The 22,062-nt window shown below is 41.6% G+C and overlaps 1 protein-coding gene across 1 annotated transcript; it reads right to left on the reverse strand.

Moving 5' to 3' along the window:
• Positions 1–861: 861 nt before the first annotated feature.
• Positions 862–14,023, reverse strand: mbnl3 (muscleblind-like splicing regulator 3; the record flags this gene model as incomplete). The annotated part of the gene is made up of 5 exons (XM_079228560.1): positions 862–1,004; positions 5,942–6,095; positions 6,960–7,199; positions 8,136–8,300; positions 13,850–14,023. The coding sequence occupies 5 exons, from the start codon at positions 14,021–14,023 to the stop codon at positions 862–864; spliced, it is 876 nt and encodes a 291-aa protein (XP_079084686.1).
• Between the last annotated feature and the right edge of the window lie 8,039 nt (positions 14,024–22,062).

Consider the following 22,062-nt stretch of genomic DNA (forward strand, 5'->3'; position numbering starts at 1 on the left):
TTACATTCATAAAACAATGTCAATTTAAAGTAGCAATCACTGTAATTCCTCCATTTTCTTACAATAGGAGCTATAAGTTGATACATTTACAGTATGTAACAACAGCTATTGCCTTTAATTGAAAATAACGTATAATAATGTATGCTGTTAGTGTTTTGAATCATTTGTGAAACTAAGCCTCCGCTGCAGCTGAGCAGATAAATCAAAGGCACAAACAAATGAACAACAACTCGTTGGCATTTCATCCGGCAAGATGAGACCATGAGAACAAACTGAACGGTAGACATGGTACAACACAAATGTCACATTTGTAGCCATCTTGAAACGTAAACATGACATGGTATGAAACACTCTTTCATTTTGACAATACGTACTGGTTGGACCAGCAGCGGGTCCGTTTCCCGCTCGAATGGTCTCAATTTCCAGAATTAGCTTTTCAGGGTTTCTGTTAAAAGTGTCGGGTTGCATCCTGTGATGGCTCCATCCCATAAAGGGCATGTAGTCTTAAATGGGTTGTGTGTGTGTGTGTGTGTGTGTGTGTGTGTGTGTGTGTGTGTGTGTGTGTGTGTGTGTGTGTGTGTGTGCGTGCACATGTCTGCTGCACTTTTAAGGTGTGGGCATGTATGGCTGTACGAACGAGGGAACTCTATTGCTCAGCCAAGTCAAGATGTATCGGGATGGATGCGTTAAAGCAATAGTAATACGTCCAGGCTTGTATTGTGTGAATCATCGCAGCTTTCTTACGTTCACAGCATCTGATAAGAAGTTTCACACTCATTCAGTGTGCGCTGTAGGCGAGGCACATTTTTGCTGCATTCAGAAAAGATGACCACCCTGGTAGTGCGCATGGTTTCAGGGGCTTTAACTGGGGTTTCGGGAAAGGCTTACTGAGTTTAGGGTCATCGGAGCAGCCATCAGCAGTTTGGGGACTGGGCAGAAATGGGTTTCCATGGGAACGCACTGGAGCTCCACTGGATCAGGAGTCAGAAGCTCAGAGGGGTCTACTGGAAAAGAGAGAGGGAGGGGAGGAGCAGTGAAGTCACCCGGACACAAAGAGCTCCAAAACACCTGACTGAGTCAGTTAGTGTGCAAAATATTAATACGGTGAAGCCAGTATTTTCCAAAACATGACAATATTTGTATGTATTTATGTATTTTTAATAATTATTACTATGGTTGTTGGAATGAAGCCACTAACAGAGATTACATTCTAGTTAAAAAAAAGTCTGCGATTAGGATTTTACCTCTTAAATTCATTCTTTAATCCAGGAACAAAAAAAAACAACCTTTTAGACAATGAAGAGAGTGTAAAGCACCTTTAAAAACCATGTTGCACTGAAATTGGATTGGTGGTTAACAACTTTTTGAAGTAAATACAAATAATAGAAACTTATTAATAAAAAACATGTATTGTTTGCATATTGCACAGCCACAAGCAACTGCTAAACCCCCTTGCTATTTGGATACTTCTTTATAAAATGTGCCCCAATCTGTGTTATAGAAGGCACATTACCACTGTCTGTAAAGGATAATTATGAATTATAGCAGGGTTGCTGCCAGACCACATACTGTATGTCCATACATTACATAGAAGACCAAGACTGACATGAAACACCAAACTACGACATTTAGATGAAACAGTTGCCTATTTTAACTGTTATCATTCGCTCACACCACAACAGACTGGAAAGTGAAGACAGATGAAATGTGAATATAATAAATGTGACTCTACGGGCAGGTGTTTCTTTAACCTGATGAAAGGAGACTAGGAACAGGACTCAGACCTATTGGGCTAAAAATAAAAGAGGACTGAAACGAAAGAGCAAACCTGATTCGAGGCGGAAGATTCAGCGAAAGGAACATTGGTGACTGGGGTCGAAGCCGACGAAACAGTGGAGGTGGTGGCACCGTGCATCATGGGAACTTTTATTCGGGCGAGTCAGACGAAAGACAGAGGACGAGGATGTGGGCGGGGAGGAGGGGGGAGGACAGGAATGATATGGTTACCATGGCAAAATGTGTCGGATCAAAAGTCATGGCACAAGTCAAGTGATATTGCCAGGATGAACAAATATCAAGACACATGCAAACATAAAGAAAAATACATTTTTAATTTGCAAACCGGTTAAAAAATAAAATGCACTGTTCCACTAACAAATGGAAGTTAAACAAACAAGGCAATACACAGTCATACAATCTAATCAGACTGGAGAATCTGATATATTGTATTCAAATGGACAGAGCATGTGTATGGAGGGAGCAAATGATTCATAAGACAACAATACCACAGCTTTAGTGTGACAGTAATTTATCTTTTCTCTAGAAAGGGTGGATAATCATAAAATCTGCGATTTTTGTTATTATATCAGATTTTGTAACTGACTTTGCGAGATGAATTTCAACATCTCACTTTAACTTTATATTCCACTTAAATAAATGTCCTGCGCTGAAGGTGCTTTGGACAAAAACAATATTTGCATAATGTCACATGAATACGATCTGCTTTCTACCAGCATCTTTAATTAATATTTAAAAAACGAGGTAGATAAGACAATGTCTAATTTGGGGACACCTTAAAGGAAAACTGAGTTTACAAGGCATTGGGAGTATGACTACATCCTGAAAACAGACAGTGTGTCATCTGTGTCTGAAGTATTTGTCAAGTCTGAGAGAAAGTAACCCCTGATGATGTCAGCAGGGGTTATCTCAGCCTACAGAGCTGTTGTGGCTATTTCTTTTTGGGGGGGCTTTTGTGGCTATTCCACAACGATATAGTGGATATAAGAGCAAAAGGGTAAAAGTTCAAGGTGCAGTCCTACGACGAAGTAGTATTGCCCCGGTCCATTTACCCTCAGAAATCAGCTGTCAGAGCACGAATTGCCCGCGTTCCAGTACAACGAGTCCGAAAACTCAAAAGGGTTTGCTGCTGCCAGATTAGCTATTATTAGGAATACCAGTTAATAACAGCACATTATGTCGGTATTTTGCGCATACAAACACTTTAGCAACATGTCCACAGATAGAAGTTGGACAGTGTTGTATATATGACTGATTTCATGGGACACAAACAGACAGACATACTAATAAAAAGCATATTAATACAGCTTTTGTACTATTGATATGCAGAGAAGCCATTTTGGATTTTGAGGTCAGGGTTGGTGGGGTTCTTACGGCTTCAGGATGCTTTCCAGTAGAAATTTCCCATGGGAAAATTTGAAAATGTACAACTTCCCGGTTCAAATGAAACCCAGCAGTTGTCCCAGTTGAATGCATACTGCATTTAACAGTGCGTGCTTTGTAAGTATGTACTAAAGGTAAAAAGAAAATGTGATTTGGAATGCAGTGTCTATATCTTTAAATCTATCTTTAAATCTCTTGTATCTGTTTTTTACTTATGTTGCCTAAATGGACCTCTTCTCTGGACTGTGTGGGCGAATACAAAGACATTTAATGGCCATCTCACTCATCTCACTTCTGCTGGTTTTGTTGATGTGTTGGGGCGGGTCAACACACATTGGAATCATTGCTCATAGATCATATGTTCTTCACTGCCTCTTAAGTTTCTACTTTTACTGACAGGGATATTATATCATTATGTCATAATATCAGCATGGGCCAGTTGGAAATGTGTTGTGGGTGGAGGACAAAACACACACACGCACACACACACGCACACACACGCACACACACACACGCACACACGCACACACACACACACACGATTGCCATGATTACCATCAACAAGATTTGTGACTGAGATTAAGATCAGCATCTCAATAGCTGACATTTTTTCTTCTTTGTCTTCAAGTGTGTTTTGATTTATATATATATATATCATTGTTAACACGTCAGCATTAAATGATCACAGACGAGAAGCCTGGCTCACTGGTCTTAATTCTATTTAGGTTCACAAATGTACTGATAGACTTCAATAAACATGTAAAATGACTAAATTAGTAAACGCAGCTGCATTGGCAATCCTCACATTTTTGATTAAACTAAAATCTATTCTGAGGTTTTCAGTATCAGCTTTGTGGATATTTTCATCACACTGCTCCACACTTGGCTCAACTAAGACCAGTTTAGCCTTTTTTCTGGGAGGTTTAGGAAGCTGGTACAGGCCGGGTCTGAGCAGGGATAACCTACAGGGAGTCCCTTAACCACAGCGTATGGAGTTTTCATAAGCCCCACAAGAGATGCATGCACCCGTGTACTCATACCAGGCATGCACAGAGAAAAGAATTAATGACTTGCTCACACAAAGCATGACTCGTTAAACAAATAGGACATCAATGTGATTACAGACAAAACACATAGACGTGATGCAACGAAGAAGACAATGGGATGAAAGCTCCAAGAAAAATGTCTTTGTGTTCTCCAGCAGCTAATCCGATCAATCAATCAATCAATCAATCAATCAATAAGGGCTCCTGTACACTAACACAGTTACTGATCTCCAGCTATGATACAGATGACCTACCAATGTCTCCTGAGGGCATCAGAAAGAGAGCCTGTCACATTATGTATAGACACATCGAGATGGATGAGAGCAGACGAGAAGGACAGCAGAAAACAAGGACAAGACAACGGGGTCGCCGGCCACAGGCGACCAAGGCTAGTCAACAGGTTCAGGTTAGTGCAGGCAACACAGGCGACATCGAGGCTGTTACAGTTAGTGCACATGTGTGACGACGCGCAAGGACACACAAGGCATTGACGCTTTGATCAGCATTAGTGGTATATCAAATCAGCAAGAAATTAAGATAAAAACCATAATTTAGGTATGTGGCATGTTTCTTTACAGTTAACCTGTGTATTTACAGTGAACATGACACAACACCTGCTAGTGTCAATTGTATCAATATGTGCCAAATATATGTTAACAAAATGCATTTTCATCAACACCATGTCCCTACACATTTTTAGTTATTTCATCTTCAGTTTCATCTCGGGCTGTTACCAAGGATTCTTTTTTCAATCAATCGATTAATTGCTTCATATAAAGAAGTCCAGAAATAGTTCATTTTGACAGCCAATGGTGCCACTTTCAAACGTCATATAATTTCTGACCAAGACTTAAAAATATGAATATTCAAGTTATAATGATTGGTACATAAAACAGAGAAAAATACAAAAAATATTTAAAAAAATATTAAATAAATACATACTTGGTATTTTTGCTTGATAAATGAGTTAAACGATTAAGCTGTTTTAGAAATTGTTGTCAATGGATTCTCTGTCAATCCACTAATTAATTACTTATTACTAACAGTTCCAGCTGTAATTTCTTCTAATAAACCCGTCTATATATCTAAATTAAAGCTAAAACGCATGATAACCAATACAATGTAAAAATCATATCACAGGGTCTTAAATATGGTTGAAAGTAGTAGGACTGGTGTTAGCTATCTCCTTTACTCTGTCTCACGTTCTTTATGCTGCCAGCTGCAACACATGCAACGTTACTTTTTAAAGAGAAAAACCTCCAGAAACCTGCAATGCATGCAACCAATCCATGCACAAACAGTCCCGACTGATGGTTCAATGAGTGTATTGTTGTTGTTTTTTGACTGATTACTGTCACGTAAATGTAATGGCTTCAACAACTCTCATCACACATCAACCCAGAGAGAAGCAAAATGCAAGTAACACAACAGAAAGGGTACAGAAGAGAAGCGTGGCGTGATAGAAGGAGTAAAGGCCAGCTGTTATAACTGTATTGTCATTTTACACAGTAGAGAAGCCACAGCATGCAACTGTTGAAACTACACCTGCAAAATAACTGTATATATGTATCCCGCAATATTACCTAACATTATCATTTCACATAAAAGCCCTTATACCTTCGTCTGCCCACAATGAAAGTCCATGACTCCAGTTTACCTCCTACATGTATGGTAGCTGTTTAGCCCTGTGTTCCAGTGTGTGTGTGGAGACTCACCAGTGGAGATGAAGGCTGGCTGCTGGAGCTGCATGTTAGCCAGCGCTTGCTGGTAGTGGATCATGCTGGGGTTGAAGATGGCGGCGGCAGCTCCGTTGCTCTTCTCCATGATCGGCCTCTTTGGTGGCAGCTGCATGGCACCTGGAGGCAGAATCTGAAAGGACAAGAAAAGTCACCTATTATCTGGTGTTATCTAAATATACACTGGGTGCTCTAAAGACTCAACATCCAGTTGACGTGGACGTTTCTGTTTACCACCACAAGAGGACACTGCAGTATTGCAGTATAGCTGAAGTGATGTAGGACAGCCCAGAGGTCAGGCCAAGAGCGAAATGGGATTGTTATGATTTCATTCAGCAATGGGGCCGGTGCTGAAACATCAAACTACAGTGGAAAATAACCAAAATACATTTTTAGTCACACATACATTAGGCTGTGATGTCAAGCTGTCATTTCAAAAATATATTAGTTTTTTATTATACTACTTGATAAACCGGATTTATTTAACATTAAAGCAGTAAATAGGAACGGCAACCTAATAAAATGAAAGCCATCATATATAAACCCTTGGTAAGTTTCTGATTTCTTTCATACTATTTTTAGTCTTTTTTGCAATACAGATTTTTTTGTTTTTAGCACCAGCACTGCAGATTGACCTGATTATGTTACAGCTGCTCTCAATGCTAACTTTAGCCCTTGTAGCCGAGAGTACGGGCTCAGACACATGCACAGTAGCAGACATTCATGAAAAAACATAATCCCCAGCCTACATTATCAAATTTCAAGCTGGCTGAGGGATACTGCGATACCCTGATCCTCCATTGCATCAGTAAACAATATCCAAGTAGAGAACAAGAACATCTTCTACTGTTTCATTGCTGTATTAAGAAGAAATGGTGAATGTCGCTTTTGAAAATGTCATTATTGATTTACACCGGTGTGTTCAGCTTATCATAGATTAGCATTTTATGTTTATTTTTGGTATAAAGAACAAAGAGTTATTAGTATTTGTACGCACCATGCCTGCGGACGCTGTGTTGTGACTTGCTTGGTGCTGTGCAGCCTTGATCCTGGCCTGCAGGTGAGCTGGCGGATGGAAGTACTTGCACTTGTCTCGGCAGCAGCGGCCTTTAATGTAGTCCATGCAGACGATGACAGAGTTCTCACTGCAGTCCACCATGCCGGCCTCCAGAGGGTGAGCGTAGCGGCAGTCGCTCTCACCCCGCGTGCAATTACCGCGCTGGAATTCTCGACAAACCTGGGAGGGCCAGCGGGAGCACTGATCAACATTTACCTTTCATCATTCTTCGGACAAACATAGAAACACAACAACTGCGCGCATGCCGCATACCTCCAGCTTGTCTGTGCGCACATGCTTTTGTAAGGAGGTGCCGTTGCCCATGGCTGCCAGGCCGGTGGGACTCCCAGGGACCAGCATGGGAGCACTGGGCAGCAACTCAGGCATCAAGCCCATGCCTGGGCCCATGTGGCTCAGATAGGGACTGAATGCCATACTGGGGCATGTTGCCAGGGAGGGCGACACTGGGAATGTTGTCTGAGGGAGGGAGAGAAGGGCAGAGACGAGAGCGACAAAACAAGTTATGGCGAAGCTTTAGAGGAAGATTTGGTGCAACATAGTAGTACTGTGTTGTTGTCTTTTTACCTTAATTGAGGACCATGCAGTTACCCATTGCTATGCCACTACTACTACTACTACTTTAAATATGTAATTACCTGTGTATGAATAACATATGGATATTCTGCATTCACTTTTTAATCAGGAAGTTTTACATTTCCATTTAAAAAGGTTGAATAAGACAACTTTCATGGTTGTTGAATCTGCATCATTATCTACTGTATACAAGATATAACAAAAACTAAAATAAATCAAACAACCAAATAATTTATATCTGGCAGAACATTCTGCATAGTTCTCACTGTAAATGGACAGGAAGCCATATTGTATATTTAACTAATGATAGAAGAAGGCTTATTTGTATTCCCTACTTTATCTTTATTGGAAGACAGAAATTTGAAGAAATTAACTGCACTAGCAGAAAGTCAAAATGAATGCCCCTCTGTTGCTGGCTAAAACATCACTCAGTAAACAGAGTGCAGTTAATATTTCGATAGATAAACCCCATTTTCAAACACATTGCAATGTAAAGACGTAGTGTTAGCGTGAGCTGCTCACAATAGGCTGCAGCTGTGTTCCGGGCAGCATGAACTGCATCTGTTGAGCCAACATGGCTGCCGTGGCCTTCTGCTGAATCAGGTTGTTCCTCCCGTTAATCTCCAGCTGGGTTTTCAGGTGAGGTGGTGGGTGCAGGTATTTACAGTTCTCCCGGGTGCAGCGCCCCTGAGAAGAAGACAGGAGGGAGGAAATATGAGTGTCAGAGCAGACGGCTGGGAATGATGAGAATAATGTAACACTAAATCAATCAGTGGTGGAAAGCTCACCTTTTTGCTGCAACTGATCTGAGTTTAGCAGAGCACTCCTCTGTATAATAAAGTACAATTTGTTGAACTAAACATCAATTTTAAAGCGTGTTTACAGAGCAGAACTACGTAGGGTAAATTCTGCTGAAATAAAGCACTAATGAAGTCCCAGAAGACTGCATATTGGATAATTCATGAGAAATGTTCAACCACTTACATCATTAAAAAATATGCTACACTGGAATCAACAACAATCGGAGCAAAGCTGAAAAGTCACATTTAACTGTCTGTCATTCATCTGTTGTTTAAGCAAATGACTTAAAGCCATTGAGCCAGTCAAACTGTACTTTTCATTTCATACCGTAACAAGTTATTTTATAGCAATGTGAAATGACAGGTGTAGTATTTGAGCCAGCTTCTACTTTTTCCACAGAGGCAAAGCAGATGTCAGATAAACCTAACTGACAAGAAATAAAGCCGTGAAAACACATGTTCCACTCTCACGCCCTGCACAACAGATTCTGTATCTCTATGTCTACCTGGTGGTTATCAGTTACTAAATAAACTACGATATATATATATATATATATATGACTGACAGCAGCACATGCTCAACATTTTAAGAAAGCGTACAGCTAAAATATCTTTTATGGGCTTTGCTTTTAGATATATCTTAAAAATGTTCTTGTTTTATCCTGTTCTGTAGCACTTTGAGATTGTTTAAATATAAAGTGCATTACAAATGCAATGTATTATCATTATTATTATGCACTTGTTATGTTTAGAGAAGAGCTAAAATGGGATTAGATGGGAAACAGAGACCATTAAGCTCATTTTAATGTTTTGTTTTACTTATATTTGTTCGGAAACTTGTATAATACTGTCAGTGGATGTTTTCAAATCCTTTACTTGAGTAAAAGTAGAAACATCACAAAGTAATGATACTGATAAGCGATGTCGGTAGAAGTCCTGCTTTGAAACCAAACATTATCAGCATAATGTACTTAAAGTATCAAAAACAATCAAAAGTATTCCATGCACATGGTATTAGATTAGATTATTGGTTTCTGTATTATGTTTACTACTCTTTACTCAGGGGGAACAGGGTTTGCTAACAGAAAGTTTGTATTAAGTATTTTCATATTGCGCCCCAATCAAAAATAAATAGATATGAAAAAATAAACATGCCAATCTAATGAACACATAACTACGGCATTACTACTGTATTCATGAATATTCATGAACACATGAAGCATGTTGGCTGTGCAGCCATAGTCTGCTGTTTGTCTTCTGTTCACAGTCAAAGCATTTCTATTTATCTTTCATGCAAAGCGTATTCATCACATCCAGGCACAACGGAGGCAGAACGTTTGTATGACGGCAACGTCTTACACGTGTTTCAGCAAAGCAGATTCCCTTCATAATGAATGTGAGTAGAACAGCAAGAAATATTTATAAAAACATTCCCAGAGGTCACATATCTTAGCAATATTGGGGGTTATAAATTAAACTGAATATTGGATAAAGGAGCCTATAACCCCTTCATAAATGCTAGTTTCAGTGATTAATCTTTCAATCTTGTGATCAGTGCAGTATGCAAAACAAGCGTTTCAACAACCTAATACTAACGTCGGTTGCTATAATTCTGTATTTAGTCAGCTGAGTCTTCTTCCATTCGGCGGCCACGAAACCTTTTTGATCAGTAGTAGCTTTTTAAGCTCATTTTTCCACTTGCCATTTTTGGCTTTTCGTCAAACCCTAAATCTGATTTTGAGCCACTTATCTAAAAGCAATTCATTTTGTGCCCAAACGTTGTTAAGGCAGTGACCTTCCTCCCTCCGGAGTCTGTGGGGAAGGTGAAGATGGTGCTGCAGGAACACTGCAGGTCAACACAAAAACTGCAGTCTCCATTAAACCCCTGGGCCGACAGCAGCTGTCTGGCCCTGCAGATGAGCTGTTAACCCGCTAAACTATCTCCATTGAACGTCAGCCACATGCTCTGTCGTCAAACCACACCCACACCAACCGGCTCACATTACGGGAGGGTGAGAGTGCCGCACAACTGGTAGCGGAGAATAAAAAAAACTCTGAAGACAAACTGACGTCATGGTGCAGAGACTCTGACGGTGATGGATGATGTCGCGCTGAGATGAGGACACATAAAAAAAAAAGGGTTTCAGTAGCAGGGGAGCTATATAGGACAAGCTGCAATGTCTCCTATACCAGCATCCTGGAGGGACGCACACAACCTCACACACCACACAAAAAGCATACAAGCAAAACATGTAGCTGCTTGAAAAATGGTCCAAATGGTACACGAGGCTTACAAAAACACTCTCGCCCACACTGGAGATGCATGAGAGCGAGCTTTGCGTCAGCGAGCTGTGTGTTTAGGGACGAGTCTGTAATGAGGAGTGAGTCCCACGGGGCCAGCAAGCCTACTCAAACTCACAGAGAAATGAAAAGTACCTACTAATGAGCATAATGATGCACTTTAAGCATCGTGTCCTCCATAACAACAAAAGTTGGACCAAAAACATTGATACGGAAACAAAACACTTATAAAAAGCTATACAATCTGGGTTGGAGAAAGAGGCCAAAGAAACGTGGCGTCGAGGAGAGTATTGGGTCAGGAATCTCCCTTTGGTTGCCATAGCAACACACTACGCAACACAGAGAAAGTCCCCGTTAATACAAAAGTGTGCTGTCGATGGATTCAGAGAGAAGAGATCTTCGATTAAATCTAATGAGGAATAAACCGATCTAAACTGTATGTTGGTATGGGACAAGCTCGGAGTTTGGGTTAATTCTCATAAGTGACGATGATTTTGAAACAAATAGTCGATTAGTTGATCAATAGAAAATAAGTTGTAAGCAGTTTTGTTAATTGACGCTTTGGTTGAGACTGTAATCTCAACCACTATTGGATGAATTATGATGACATTTGGTACAGAAATCCATGGTACTTAGCCGATGAATCACGATCACTTTGGTGATCTCCTGACCAGTCACAGAGCCTCACAGAGCTGCTAGCGACCCTTTGTCTTATTCATAGAAAAAATGCCTAAAATATGCTGAATCCAGCCTCTCAAAAGGGAAGATGTCCTGCTTTTACTTATATTTTAGAAGTAGTTTTAGGTTCATAATTGTTGTTTGGACAAAAGCAGCACTCTAAAAAAGTCCTCTTTAACATTTTAATCTATTTTCCGTCGCTCTAAAAGCCAAAAGATTTATCGATTAATCGACAAAGTGTTCTGCAGACTAATTGACGATAAACATAATTGTTAGTTGCAGCCCAAGCATGTCATCCAAAAGTGACACTGCTGTTGAATCTGCTGTGCGTTGGGCAGATGTGATGTCCACACTAATCATTTGAGATGACAGCAGCACTCCAGTTAACAAGGTAAAAAGAACTAGGCGGTGAGCCCCCCCCCCCCCCCCCCAGCAGGTTCAGATCAACAAGACGGAGCTAATGGACGAGCAACAGGGAATGACAGCGGTCGGCTCGGACTGACCGGGGATGCCAGATATGGGCGGGACAGTGAGGAGGGAGGCCATTAGCAGATAAATCCATAAAATTAACAAAAAAGGGAGGGGCGGGCGGAGAGCAGGAGGAAGGAGTGATGCTGTAGAACGTCTCAAGCGAGGTGCTTCTTTGTTTTTTTCCAGGTAGTCGAACCAAAAACAACGTCTGTCAGCTGAGAATAATCCTGGCCAGCAATGGGGGTAGCAACACTGCTGTAAAGAGGTGTTTGTTGACATACTGGCACTAAAGCCCCACTGCAGCTTCTGATAAAGAAAGCCGCTTTGACCTTCAACTGTCACCAACTTCAGTTCTTTCTCAAACAACATGACCCCGGGGCTTCAAACAATCGAAAGTGGCCTTTAATGCTTGTTCATTGCCTTTGGTACAAAGCAGCTCGCCTCTTTCTCCCATCAATGCAACCAGTACAGAGCCAGGCTGTTGCTCTGTGCTAAAAACAGCCGTGCCACTCAGGAAGATCAAACTATCCAATGGGTACGCGCTCCTGTGCTGTTGCTAGGCCCCCCTCTCTGATTCTCTCCCTCTCTCTCCCTCTCCATCTCCCTCCTGCTCTGGAGGACATAACACAGAAAAATGGCTGAATAATAAATTCTAACTCAATAAACGAGGAGACAGCAGCTGCACTCAGACAGAGAGCCCCTTGTCTGAGTCTCACTTTTTCCCTGCAACACAAACGCCGATACAGCAACAGTCTATTCTCTATTTTAGCGCAATCGGCCACTGATGGTCGGAGCTCTTCTAAAATGCAGCAAAGCGTAATCACGTTTCAGACTGTTGGTTTTTCCGCTGTGTATGAGTGGAGCTAGTGTTGTGGTTCTGCGGTGGAGACGAGAGTCAGGAGAGCAGCTGAAGTGATGTTGAAGCAGCACGACCCACAAGCCCACATCGCTGACGGACAGGCAGAAGGTCGGCAAAGTGGCTTCACCAGAAATTTTCATCATGCCTGAGCAGAATTAACACATTCTAAACTATAATACTTTCCTCTGACATATGTTTTTATTTTTAGAGAATAAAACGTTTTTGATGTTTCTACCAAGGGCACGGAAAATCCTCAATTCTGATTGACCGTAGGGTCTGGGTTCACTTTTTTTTTTTTTTTTTTAAAGTGAATCCACACCCTATACGGCTTAGCTGAAGAGCTCAGAGCTCGGGTTATTTGTGTAACCAATAAGAGTGAGAACCACGGAAATGTAATTTTGAATGTGTTCCATATTTGTGAGTCTGGAGAGTAGATTACATCCATGACCATAACCACTACAACTTGTTGGGTGTATATAAAACATAAGACGAAATGTGTCCACCATCAGAGACTTTCCAATACCATCCTGTGGTAACTATCCATTTAATATAACTGGTTGTATTACGTCATTGCAGGCAATGTTGCAATGAGTAAGACTGTTTATGGCAGTAAAAACCTATCTCTCTCCCTTTTCTGTTCATCTCTCAATAATATGCTATCTTGTGAAAAAAAATGGTCATTAAAGAAAAAATAATTAACTATATAACAATATGCAGTATAACTATAGCTACACTGTGTTAAAAGATTTGATCTTTATCAACCTGTTAAAAACCACACGATCAGAAGGGTATATAGATGAAATAAGAGAAAGTCTGAGAAAATGGCTTCGAAACACAATGTGGGGGTAAAAAGGGTGGATCAGCTGACCAACTGACATATTTATATGGTTTCCAGGAAATGTTTGAGCTGACGTGATGAGCCACTTGCTTCTTGACGCATCTCTAGTAACAATTTAGTTAGCAGATGACACCCGAAACGATAGTCACGCTTATTTAATATATGTACAGCAAAGGTGTGTGTGTGTGTGTGCGCCTGTTGTATGTTAATACTACGCAATGCCAAAAGGCATCAACTTCCTTAAGACAGGTCTTAAGGAAGGTCTTTAGGATGTCTGTTGCGTTGTTACCTTGAGTGAGTCAAAGCAGGCGATGACTCGGCCATTCTCCACATGGCAGCTCCGGGAGGGGTGAGCGAACTTGCACTCAGCATCAGACCGCGAGCAGGTGCCTCTCTGAAACTCACGACACACTTCCAGGGTCAGCCATTTGGTGTCCCGTCCCATGGTCATGTTGACAGCCATCAGAGTCGCTCACAAACACTTACACAGCGATGAGGGCAGATGGACGGGAAACTGTCTGATGTGAGTAAGGGTGACTAATAGTGATCCAAGAAAAATCCCCAGCAAAACAGAAGCAAAAAAAATATTTTCTGTTTTTCCTCAGTGTAAATAGGCAGCGAGTCCTTCTGGTTGGTGTATTTTCGGGAATGTTTATTAGTTCTTCCTGGGAAACGTGGCAGCTGAAGTTTGAGATAGAAGGGGAAGACTGTGAGCAGAGGCCAGCTCTGTCTCCAAGTAAGAAGAAAAAAAAGGAAAAACAGGAGCTACTCTGAGGACATCACTCTGGCATTTGACACTGAGCGTTGGTGCCTTCACCTGAATCGACTGACGCCCACCGTAAGTCACTGCTACGTTCACGTCAACATGGCCGGGGCTGGAGCCGTCACTGCAGTTATGTTTGAACGGCCTCAAGAAAAAGAAGACTTCTGAAGAGCAAAAACAAAAGCAGAACCTTATAGGGATGGTGTCCTTGCAGTGATGAGACGAGGCTGCGGCTCAGCTCAGGCTATGTGGGGACTGCAGCTCAGCAAACGCAGGATGGATGACTCTGTGGCTGTCAGGATAAAATATAGCCTCCATTCAAGGCCAAACACACACAGAGCCACGTCCTGCTCTCATCCAGCGGCTTAACAGCAGCAGACGACCCCTCGCAGTAGGCACTTTGGAGTTCCACTTCCTTCTCTTATATCAGTCTCTTTCTCATCCCTCCTTCGCCGTTGTCGATTCTTCTGTTGTCATCTTCCTCACTTGCCTCTCTTCTGCATGTCCTTTGTTGAAGTCTCGCTGTGGACTGTAAAGACAGAACATTAATTCAAAGCACTGACAAAGAATAAGCAGCCTGTTGAGGAGAAAAAATGTCATTAATGTGAAGCTACAACCTTGTGTGGAGCTTGTTTAAAGGAGGGTGATGAGAACCACGAGGCAAGAGCGTGGAAGGGAAAGAGCCAAAGAGAATAAAGCGAGGACAAACAAATAGCGGAACAGAGCATACGGGAGGGAGGGAGGCAGAAATGAACAGGAAAGGGCAAGCTATGTCTTGATTAAGTGATACAAGAGAGAGAGGGAGAGAGAGGGGATGGAGGGAGATTGCAGGCAGGACAGAGACGTCACTTCAACTCCCCTGAGCTCCACGGAGCAGAAAGTAATTGACTAACTTCAAATGAATCATGCTACAATATACTGTAAAAAACGATGCCCTTGAAGTCTGGCACGTGTGTGGTCGACACTGATGATTCCCAGACAGTTATTAATGTGAAGGGGAAGAAGTAGAAAAAAGGAGAGACAGGGCAGAGAGAGAGAGGGGTGGGGTGGGGGGTAGTGCTTCACAACTGCAGCTGCTGTGCTCAATGCAAGGCTCCAGCAAATCAGACACATTTTTGCTGGCATGCAGAGCACATCACCGACCAATGACAGGGCAGTTTCCACAGCGGCTCCTCCCTCCACGGAGCCCGTCCTTGCTCCTCCCAGTATTTTTTTCACAGTCATGGCTGAGCCACATGCTTATATTCATACTGTACAACAACTCTGACTCCAGACAGACGGTGAGGAGTAAGTCCTGTCTTATTCAAACAGTGGGCTATACTGCAGTGGGATGCAAGGAGAGGGGATGCATGCAGGGAGCAGAGCGACGTGTCCGGACACTAACTGAATACAGATAACAATCAGTGAGGTGGCTCAATAAAGATACACTCAGGGAAGAAACTACAAATTAGCTTCACAAGAGAAGGCTAAGTCCAAACTGCATTTTGGAGCTGGTCAAAATGTAAGAGAAAAGAAGGCTGTCCTGTATGAAACATGGTATTACATTAATGCACAAAGTGAATTAACAATATGCGAGATGCACGAGAGGAGGAGTACAAAAAGTAGGAGGAGCAGATATTATCAGTCCCTGCGTCTGATGGCGGCAGACACAGACGGAGGAACCGGCGGGGGGGAGTGTGAGGGAACGAGAGAGAGTGTGTGTGTGTGTGTGTGTGTGTGTGTGTGTGTGTGTGTGTGTGTGTGTGTGTGTGTGTGTGTGTGTGTGTTTGCATGCAGATAGACAGCCCAGAAGGAGAACACTGCAGTGGAGTGGGAGAAGGAGGGATAAGGGGGAGGTGGGAACTGAATTGATACACCCACCTTCAAACACAAGAACAAAGACCCATACCAGCCCAAAACAAAAAGAGAGGCAGGAATGAGAGATGAGCAGGTACAGCAACTGCTTTGCTTGCTTAACCATTATGCTTGTCTGTGCCTCCTCCTCCTCCCAGCCCACCTACTGATCGATAGAAACTTTTCTCAGGGGGACAAAACAAGCACTCCTCCTGCAGCTTTGCCTGTCCTGCATTCAGGTCCACGTCAGTGTCGAGCGCCCTTGCTTACGCACAGCCTGACGACGCAGCTCAGCAATATGCAACCCGCATCATCAAAATGCTCCTCAGCAACACTCTTCACTTCCTCGCCTCTCTCTCGCCACACCAGACACCAAATGGCGCACAGTTGCCATTACGACAATTCTTGGAAAGCTGCGCAGCTAACGCTGGCTCTCCTCCAGGGCTGTTCTAGTTTATACGACACCCTGCACCTTTGAGTATACACAGTAATGACCTTTCACTTGCTCATATACACTGCTGTGACTCTGCTGTTCAGGAGATTCACCCTCAGGAAAATTTCACCCACTATTTAATTAATCCTTCCCCTTTACAGTTACTGGAAGACAATGGAGGCAGTTAAAAATAGAGAAATCATGCCATGGCATGATGTGTACGTTAATGTACATATTTAATGTTTAGTTAACCTTGACCTATAGGGTTGGGCGTGGCCAAAATCTTCTATCACCATATGAGTCATCTCACAAAACGATATATATATCTCGATATAGCATGTTTTCTGGTAATTCAAATAGTCTGTATGAAATAACCACATGGTTATGAATACCCTTGTGTGAATTAAATACCGGGACGAATTAAAAGTATTGAGTATTTTCTCATTAAATTAAGAAGTGAGAAATTATGGGCGCAACTATTTCCAAGCCGAGGTTTCCAACGGCACCTTGCAAACACTGCAGAGACACATTTTGCTGGCCTCAATCCACTGACTGCACAGGAAGGCGCTCCAAGTTAGAAAATGCTTATTATCAATTTAGACAACATGATTATGTATCATGATGCCATAAACTATGATTTCATCACGATATGATTCCATTGAAATACAATGAATGTGTATATTGAATTAATGCAGAGTTCTACCTTGATCAATTAAACTAAGTCTAACATTTCCATCCTGGGGGAGACGTGGATGTGTGTACCACATGTTGTGACAGTCTTACCACTTTAAAGCAGAAATGTCGACCTCATGTTGGATGACAGGAAAATATCACCAAAGTTGTTGGGATATATATTAGTATCCGTTTGTCATATTACATATTTACATACATACATGAAATATGGTCTCTGCATTTAACCCATCCTAAGGAGACTGCCTTGAAGAGCCCGGGGAACAACTGTCAAAGTTTAGTGTCTTGCTCAGGGACACTTTGAGATGCAAACTTTGGGAAGACTAGGGTTCGAAACCCGGATCAGCATCTGTTAACCGTGAATGTACAAACTTTGTGTCAATCCCTCAACTGGATGTTTAATAGCATAAATCACAGAGACTCATCCTCTGGGGACAATGGATGTTTGTAAAAACAATGCCATTATTTCATCCAACAGTTAGATATTTCAGTCTGGACTAAAGTGCATCAACAGATCAACCATTCATAAAGCCTCACCACTAGCTTGGGTAAAAAGTGACTATGGGGCTAATCTGCACATTATTCAGTGAATACAGCAGACTGGTATAACCACCGGATTAAATCCAACAGCATAACGTCTTTACAAAAATTTAGAATTTATAAAGAGGACTTTAAAGATGTCACACAATTGTAAGAAACCATCGTTCGGAACAATAGAAACGATGATAGAAATATTTTTGCATCATAATTCATTTTGTATTTATGTACAAAAACATGAATTGTCTGCGTTCAGCAAAATATGTCTCCCTGCGTTTAATTGATGTTTTATGTTATAATCAGCAGTTGTTTTTTTTAAGAGATAGTACTCCTTCAGTTTGTAATGAAACATAGATTGCCAAGCCGCAATATTGCACAACCTACCTACCACAGCATGATAAAACAGGAAGAGGCCAAAAGTTACACCAGCATAACAAACAGCAAAGAAGCCCATAATTAAGAGGCAGATGAAGTGGAAGGATACCAGATAGAAGGACTCTTATCTCAAAACACTGCTCAAGAGCTCTGTTATTAAGGAGAGGGTTGATGCTACATGTTTGAGGCTGCATTATTGTGCTGTGTCAACCCACACACCTCAACTATCTGACTGTTGTCCCTACAACACTGATGATTGGGTTATGGTTCAATAACAAACCACATATACGAAACGATGAAAATAGGATTTACTGTAGCTATGTGTCAATACATAATTTAATCTTATATAATACACAGTACGGTTGCAACTAACGATTGTTTTCATCCAGTGAATAATTCCCACAACCTTTTCTTAAAAAATCTGAACATTTGAGAAGGTGAAACCTAAAACAGTTATCACCTTCATGCTATTAAACAGTAATAATGACCTAAAATTGTTTTGCAAATTGTTTTAGACGTCTAACATGACGATCACTGTGGTTGCCTGACACGTTTTAGGATTCCCTGTTTAAAAACTGTCAAACTGTAAGCTTTAATAAAGGAAACTGAAAATAGTTGCATTGATTGCATTGATTGTTTTCTGTGATCAGCTAATCCATAAATATAATGATAATTTCACCTCAGGAGAACTGTAATAAAAAGTGTACATTTTGAACAGAAATAATCCTGGCCCACTGAACTTGTCCGACCTTTACAATGCAGCATAAACAATCATTTGCGGGGATGCGGCATGGTTAATAAATACAGAGCGCCCCAGTTATAACATTATGCTGCTGCCGGTCCACCAGGTGCCTGCAGAGAGAAGAGGGGTTCAAGCAGTCAGTAGGCGGGGGTCAACATGGAGGTGGAACAGGATGGAGGGAAGTATAAGGAGGACACAGGGGGTGACTGCTGTTGACTCCGGCGCACTGCGTCCATCATCAAACAGAGTGCACCAAAGGGCCACCGACAGTGTAACCTTCACCGGAGCTCTGACGTCTGCATTATGGCTGGTGTGCAGGCTGGGTGCCACCTCGACAGACACCTTATCTGCTCACACTAACAGATAGCCTTACGTCGATAAAACTGTTTGTCATGGAATAAGTCAAAGGTAAGGTGACATATTAACAAATAAACAAACACAAAACCCATTTAATTTCTCCCCTTAGATTTTTCCTTTCGCCAGTGGTCGACAGCCATTTTGGTGGTGTAGACATTTTTTGATTCTACTGTTTTTATTCCTTTAAATTAAGAGCTTTCGATAAATAAATAAAAATGTGACTACAAAGTGTTATCGGCTAATACAGCAGGTTGACAGAGAGAAGAAAGGCTTTACAAAACTAAATAAGGCCATGTTTTTAGAAGAAAATGCATGTATGCATACTGCTGAAAATGTACAGATAAAATATTTTAAATAGTTCAGATAATGAAAGATGGTAGTACTGAACATATCATATTTGGATACATCAGCTAAAATGAAAGAGGTGAAAGTCATTCAAATTAAGTGCGAGCACTAAGTGAATTGAAAATTCAGCTGAACTTCAAGAACTAAAAGAAGTTGAAATGTCAGTGATTGGAAACATAAGCTTGCTTCATTCACTTGTGAATTATTGTTGTGAATTTCTCCAAGTGAGAACACAACGATCATACAACTATGGAGTTCAGTATTTCACCAATTGGGGAAACACATTGATTCATTTGAGCATTTATACACATTGGAGAAGAAAAACACTTTGGCTCACATCTATGAGTCAGTTTGGATTCACGCGAGAATCAATGTTATCTCCCATTCCCAAAAGCTTGCCGAATTTCTTTTTTAGAGGCACCGATAGTTGTGTAACGAATACTGTAGCTATATAAACAGAACTCTGATCTCCAGCTACGGTTGTTGTTTAGCTCACGAAACAGTCAGCTCTTTTGGGAGCATTGACAAGGACAAGTACAGAACAGGATAACGTTGATCAAAAGGTGATTGATTAAAAAGCATAAGGTGGAAGATCCATAAATCACAATGAGAGTGAAAGCTAGCAGCCGGGAAGAAGGGAGCAATGTAATTAGGTTAAGTATGAGTAATCCTTTCAGCTCATTAAAGCACCACAGTTCTCATTCACCAAACAACCAGCCTACCCTATCACACATAGTCTGCATAAAGCATGCAATACTTGCAGTTTAGTTTCCGGTTGCACTTTTAATTCTGAAAAAGAGACTGCATAAAGTGGTTGCTCTTGAGCTTTCATTTAACGTTGCTGGTTATGAGCTGGGAGTTTCACATCCCTGTCGTGAGCTCATGAAAATTAACCGTGTGGAGTTCAATCAATAGCGTATCATCAGCATTATATTTCTGATTTGTTATTGTGAATGTATTTATTTGCACCATAACAAAAATGGAGCTTCCCAGGCAGTTAATGTGTGAGATGGGAATTTTTTTTTTTTAAACAGGTTGTGTGGGAAATATGGCAACATGCCCACGTGTGTTTGTCATTCCATCAGTGTTTATATAATTTAAAGACAAACTAGCTAGACTGGTGCAGAGTCCACATCCCGCAGCGTGCTGAACATGTCTTAACTGGCTGCATTATTAAACGAGCCAAGATGATGGCACTGGAGCTGCGTGCAGTATACAGTATGTACTGTATAGGCAAGTAGTGACAACACAGTATGCTATGCTGGTTTGAGCATCTGACCCCTCTGGGTACGCAATGACTCAACCTCCCTGCACCGCATGCATGCATAGAGCCTGGCTGCGAAATCCTGCAGACACACAGATAGATAACCAGGAAGGAAACTGCAGGTGCTCCTCACTTTTGCCAACTGTAATGGGAATAAATATAGTATTACAGTGAACAGTAATTATACGATTTATTGTTTTGCCCTTTCAATCTCTGACATGTCAACAAAAACTTGCGATTGGGACATCCAATACAATTGCATTCAACCAAACCCTCGTGTGCAGATCCCTCACTCAGATATGCTGTACGTATCCACACAGCCGTTAACTATCAGCAGCATTTACACTAAGTATTATTTATATTTTACAATAACAAAGGCGGCTTTGAGCCTCCACGCAACAGGCAGAGTTGAGGAGGCATTTTGAATGACTGCAACATGGCTTAAAGATAAAACTAGGGAGTAGTGGTATTGCTGCAAACTGCGCCAGACGTGCTCAGCCTCTTACCTGTGTAGAGCCGCGTCGGATTCAGATGTATCTTCTCCTATAGTCACGTCGGCTGCAATGTTTATTTTGTGGTTATTTCCCACGAAGACGCGTTCTTATAATCTGACGTGAAGGGAAAGAGGAACATAAAATAAAAGCGCGTTGTCGCCGGATAAGAGCAGTAAAATCAAGTAGAAACAACGTGCTGCCGCCGCGAAGAGGGAGAAAGGGAGAAAAAGAGAGGGAGAAAGAGAGAGAGAGAGAAAGAGAGGAAGAAGCGGGTCTGGCTGGATGAGGAAATGTTTGCTGCAACTAAATTTGCTCGGCTGCAACACAGACTGAAGCACACAGCAGAATAACAGATTTGGAAGGAAAAAAATAAGAGCGGAGGCGGGGTGGTGAGGGTGGAGTTGGGAGGGACAAGAGTGTGGTTTGCTCTCGTTTTGAGATAACGTGTTTAGCGTCGAGGAGAAATCAAAGTCACGACAAAAAGCCCGGCAGGTTATCAAGGTAAAACAGTCCTAAATCACGTCGCAGGTAGGTTCAACCAACAGTGTTGGAGATCACACTCATAAAAGACTCACCTGCACAGACGACTCGTTATGGTTGACAAAGATATGTCGACCTGGTCAAGTTAACGTTAGCCATACAAAATATACAAAATTACAAAATCAAAAT

Source organism: Taurulus bubalis, assembly GCF_910589615.1.
Source record: "Taurulus bubalis genome assembly, chromosome: 13".
In the NCBI taxonomy this organism is placed as follows: Eukaryota; Metazoa; Chordata; class Actinopteri; order Perciformes; family Cottidae; genus Taurulus; species Taurulus bubalis.